Below are 5,435 nucleotides of genomic sequence, written 5' to 3' on the forward strand. Positions count from 1 at the left end.
TAGGTTGCCCAATAAGAGCTGAAGAGAGTTTAGGCTCTTTTAAGCACCTGGAGAGTTCCTTTAAAATGAGTATTATCTGGCTCCACCCTTAGGAATTCTGATTCTGGAAGAGGGACCTGGAGAAACCCCCAGGCAGCAAGGTGGAGGCAGCAAGGGTCAGGAACCTTTTGGGAACAACTTTGAGGTACTCTAGGTCTTTGGAGTTAAGAAAGAAGCATAAATTCTATTATCATCACCTTTATTATCATCATCCCTCTCCTCACGATCATCATCAACCCAACTAACACTCCCCGAGAGATTTTACTCCATTTACATCCATTTCCCATCTAACCCTCCCAACCCGCTGAAATGGGTACTAGTTATTATTAATTTATGGCTCCCCATAATACAGATGATAAAACTGAGGCTCAAAAATAATAATTGCCTTAGGTCACAGAAGTAGTAAGCGGAAGAGTTGGGATTTGAGAAATAAGAATGCCTCCTCACTGAGTTGGGAAAAGGCTGGATGGGGGAAGGCAAATCAGTGGTTGCTCTGTACCAACACACACACACACACAATCCCTGGGCTGCCAAACCTGCAGGGCAAGGAGTGAATGAGAAAGAGAGAGCCTAGGGTTCAAGGTCCAAAGGAACCCAGGCCTCCCAGGATGCAGAGAGAGAGACAGAACAGCCAGGAGTGGCAGTGAGGCAGCCTTTCCTACCCCCTGCTCCCACCCGCCATCCCTGAACTTTGTCCTGGTGGTTGGCTGCTGGGAGTCATTAGTCCCAGATGGCAGCCTTTGAAACGATTAGTGCCTTATCTGCCCTTCCCTAGGCATTGGCTGCCTTCCCAGCAGGGGTGTCCCCACCTCCACCTAACGACACTGGGCACCCAGGACCCTGAGAAGCCAGAGCCTCAGTAGGGACAGTGACTCATTCTTCTCAGGCCAGAGGAGCACAGTGAGGTGTGAGGGGGCAGAGTCCAGGGAAGGGCAAGGAAAACGCCATCTGTGTCAACATCTGGGGAGGAAGGAGAACAGTGCTGAGGGTTCACCTGGAACCTTCATTGACAGTCCACCTCGGGGACCAGGGGCCATTTCCTGCTGAATGCTGTGGCCAGAGAGGAAACACACAGGGGCAGACATCACTGTCCCAGAGGCCAGGTCAGCCCTGACCCTCACTCCTGCACTGTTACACAACAGTCACCACCACTGTGGGCACAAAACACCAAGGGACACAGCAAACATCTGGGAGAGGAGGGTAAGCAAGCTGGGCTGTGTGGGGTGGAGCTGTTCAGAGGCTTCCCACAGTGAATAAGTGCACAGCCCTCAGCTCCTCTCCCTTCTTTTTCACAACCCTCTGTTAGCCTCTGCAGGGTTTCCAGGCACCTGCATTCTTGAGTCAGACTGTCGGGGTTCAAACCCTGGTTCCACCACTTCCTAGCTGTGTGACCTTGGCCAAGTGACTTCACCTCTCTGAACATATTTCCATATTGTGAAATGGAAATAATCCTGCCTCTTGAAGTTATTTGGGAGGATTAAATGAGAGCCGATGCATTAAGGTCTATTACGTTGTAAAGGACAGATAGCTTTCCATCACCGAAGACAGCACTTTATTTCCAACATCAGGCAAACAGTAGGCGCTCATTGGTTCAATAAATAAATGAGCCAATCCCCTGCCAGTTGGGAAGACCTATGAAGGCAAGGGTGGTGTCTGTCTTACTACAGTACTGCATCCTCATCACCCACCATGGGCCCTAGCAGACAGTAGGTGCTCAATACATGGTTGGAAGAATCTCTCTCTGCGGCACCAACTACCCTCTCTCACGGTAGGGGCAGACCTCAACCGTATCAGAAGGGCCTCCTCCTTTCCCATCTCCTCTCCCCCCCAGCCTTCACTCCTGCTCAGCTCCTCCCCCACCCTTGCAGACCTTCTCCTGACCCTTCCACCCACACTCCGCGGCAGTTAGCTCACTATCTCTACCTAGCCCAGCTCCCCTGACCAAGTAGCCACAGCAGCAGCCCGTCTTCCAGGAGGACACCTTACCAGCAAGACCCCCCTTTCCAGCTGAAATCCCTTTTGGAACTGGGGATTGGGTGGGAGGGAAGGGAATAAACTAAATGCAGCCAGAACTGACACCGGACCTGCTCCCCTACCACCCCGCCCCTGGCAGTCTCTGGAGGCCCCTCTCATCCCTCTCTCCTCGATTCCACAACATCCCCTGGTCTGGTCGTAATTACACATTTCAATCCTCCCAGACCGCCACGTCAAGAAAGTAACACCCCTCCACCCCACACACACCTAGACCTCTGGGCTGTCACAAACACCTTCTGCGCGCTCTCCTTCCTGGCAGCTACCAAGGGTTGGCCCAGAGCAGGTAATGGAAGGCTCTCGGCGTTTTCCGGCACGACGTCCTGGACTCTGCCGGCCGGGGCAGACCTCAGCCTACACCGCCGCGGTCAGCGGGCGCTCCCCGTACACCTCCTGCGCGCGGGGTATCTCCTCCCAGAGGACGCGGGAGAGTGTGTCGGGGGAGGTGGGACGGCGGCCGTTCTCCGCCAGCCTCCGGCTCGGCCGGCCCCACCCCACCCCCACCCCTCAGCAGGGAGACGCCGGGCCTTCTTGTCCCTGGTGCCCCCAGCCCCAGGGGCCGCCGCGGGGACTCCCTCCTCCCCCGCCTCTCGGGCCTCAGCCTAGGGACCCCCGCAAGCCGGTGTCGTCTAGAGCCGCGCAGCGGGCGCAGTGAGGGGGCGGGGAGGGAGCCAGCGCCGGAATCACAAAGCAGCGAGCCCGGCCCGGAGGAGAAATTCTCGTAAAACGGACCCTCTAGCGGAAAAAGGAGGCTTTGCCCCACTCTCAATCGTCAAAGACCTCAAAGCAGCCCCGAATATCTCCTGCTAGAAGGAGTGGTCTCCGACCACTGCTGAAAAACTGAGGCCAGAAGTCTGGGCTCCCGAGGGTAGCTGGGGGGAAGGGGTGCGAGTCCTTCTCGCCTGCCAGTTGTGCTCCTGCGCGTGCCGCGCGCGTGCCCTCCTGGTCCCAGGGCCTTGCCCGCACACACGACTCTGGCCTGCAGCCGGGACCCGGCGGAGAGGACGCCCAGGTGTGAGAAGGACACAGGTGTGTGGGCCCCAGGTGTGCTGGGGATCCAGGTGGTTTGGAGAACGAAGCTAAATGGTCCGAAGAGGGTCGCAAACACCGCCCAAGGCTTGCACCCTCTGCAAAGGGACCTAGGGCCCTGGAGCTCCGGGGAGGAGGGGTTGGCGCGGCCTGCCAGGTCCAGCTCGTTCCGGGAATTCCCGGCCGGCCGGCCCCGGAGTGGGGGTGGGGAGGCGCCAGCGGGGAAGCAGGTCCGGCCAGCCCCTAGGGTTCCCGCTGGGCCGAAGTTTACACTCACTGTACGGCCGCTAAGGGGAAACGGGCTCTAGGGGCTCTCCGGGTGGCCCGGCGGCTTCCCCTGACGGAATCTGGCCTCCGAGGGTGAGGGACAGAGCGTGTATGTTTGTGTGTATACGCTGCAAGGTGTAATGTGACACTGTTGGTGGAAGGTGTGTGTGACACCCAGTGTTAAGATGTGTGCAGCAGCAGATTCTGTGTTTGTGACCGTGAGGCGCTGCTGTGGGTGCCACTTGCTGTGTTAGGGCGTGTGCCGTCAAGGACTGTGCTGAAACACTGGGTTCTGTGTTTATGGGTGCAGTCGAGGGGTGCAAGCGAGACATGTGTTGTGTACCTGTGTTCTGGCCAAGGAGTGTAACATAATTTATGTTAGGGTGTGTGCCTTAAAGGAATATGTGTGTGCGGGGCTGGGTTTTGAGTGTTCATCTGGCGAACTGTGGCCGTGACACTCGTATGTGAGGGCATGAGATTGCGTTTGTGTGTCCATGTCGCCGAACGTCACCCCCGGTTGTGTTTTGTTGCTTTGTATCGCCACGGGTTGTGTGTCCGTGCTGCTGAGCGTGCAGAAGCTGAAGCAGATTCTAAGCTACAGACGGTGCCCCAGTGGGCGCTGGTGTGCGGGAGGTATGCCTGTGTGCACATATGTATGTATGTGTGTACATATGTCCGTGGTCTGGCCCTCCGGGTGCCCGCGGGGAGCTGGAAGCGCCTGAGTGATCCGAGCTGGTCGCCCAACAAGTGTGTGTGTGTGTGTGTGTGTGTGTGTGTGTGTGTGTGTGTGTGTGTGCGCGCGCGCGCGCGCGTTGTGAATGAGGGTCCTTGCTTGCTACATCCTCGGGGACGGCCCCCCTTCGAACTGGGGGCTGCGGGCTTGCCCCAGGCCATCTCCATCCCTCGCGCGGCTGGAGCCCCCCCATCCCCGCAGCTCCAAGCGCTCCGGGGTGCAGGGCGCCCAGGCTGGAGCCCAGTCCAGCACCCGCTCTCCTCGCTCGGCTATTTGCGGCGGACCTTGGAGGCCAGGGTGCCCCAGCCGCAACCCCAACCGCCCCCACCTCAGCCCCGGCGCGCTGAGCACCGACCGGGCCCCCGTGGCCTCGCTCGGCCGAGCGCCCCTCCCTCGACTCCCGCCGGCCATGGCCGCTCCCGGCCGGGAGCCACCACCGCCTCCACCGCCACCGATCCTTACCCGCCTCTGGGCAGCGCAGGCCGCGGGCCCTGCAGTCCATGAGCCGCCACCGGCCCCGGCCCGGGCTGCGGCTCGGCACGGCACGGCTCTGGCTGGCGCTGCGGTTCAGGCTCGGCTCCGGCTGGCTTTGGGCACAGCAGCCCCGGCGGCTTCGCGTCCGCGCCGCGCTCCCGCTCCCCGAGTGTGTGAGGCGGCGGTGGTGGCGGCAGCGGTGGCGGAGCCAACGGCGAACGGAGAGCACAGCCGGGCCCGCCCCCTCCCTCCCGCCCCAAAGAGCTCGGGACCGCTCTGGTCCTGCTGGGAGGGGACCCCAGCACCGCTCCCCAAAGCCAGGACCCCTTTGGCTATCTCTCCCCTACCCGAGGCCCGTATACACAGACCGTCCCCCTCCCTGGCTCTTCAGTTTACACTTATCCCACCCGTGCCCCAATCTGGGACCCCTCCCGAATTCCTTTCCTAACCTCACTCAAACACCTGTCCCCTACCCTGCCCCCCTGGGAAGTGGAGGCACGGGAAATGTCTCCCCCGGTGCCTTCTTTTCTGAGCATCTGCTCCTCCTGATCCACCTTCTTCCCGCCCAGACCCCCAGATCACCCCGAATGGCCCTCCCTTCTCACTGCGCTCAGGGGAAGTCCACCCCTCCCCCTCTGGCCGAAGCCGCAGAGCGGTCAGCGTCGGTGGCCGCAGCAAGTCTTGGGGGTGGGGCTATGGAGGGGACCGTGCGAGGGAGAGGGTAACGGGCCCCGGGGGGCTCCTCTAGAATGAGGACTGGGAAGATATACAAGTGTGAGGATGAGGTAACGCGCCTAAGCTCGGGCTATTAGAGGGTCCCTCAATCACCTGCCCGCTGGGCGGCATGGAGCTGTGACCCCGA

The 5,435-nt window shown here is 60.1% G+C and overlaps 1 protein-coding gene across 2 annotated transcripts in view; it reads right to left on the reverse strand.

Annotated features, from left to right (window-relative positions):
- The window catches only part of PCDH1 (protocadherin 1), a 23,231-nt gene extending 18,512 nt beyond the window's left edge, over nucleotides 1-4,719 (reverse strand). For both annotated transcript variants that reach the window (XM_024752447.1, XM_024752448.1), the window contains exon 1: nucleotides 4,562-4,719. In XM_024752447.1, the coding sequence (XP_024608215.1) occupies nucleotides 4,562-4,601 (40 nt within the window). In that variant the 5' untranslated portion in view covers nucleotides 4,602-4,719. The remainder of the gene's footprint in view (nucleotides 1-4,561) is intronic.
- Between the last annotated feature and the right edge of the window lie 716 nt (nucleotides 4,720-5,435).

Source organism: Neophocaena asiaeorientalis, unplaced genomic scaffold, assembly GCF_003031525.2.
Source record: "Neophocaena asiaeorientalis asiaeorientalis breed wild unplaced genomic scaffold, Neophocaena_asiaeorientalis_V1.1 scaffold204, whole genome shotgun sequence".
NCBI classification, from domain to species: Eukaryota; Metazoa; Chordata; class Mammalia; order Artiodactyla; family Phocoenidae; genus Neophocaena; species Neophocaena asiaeorientalis.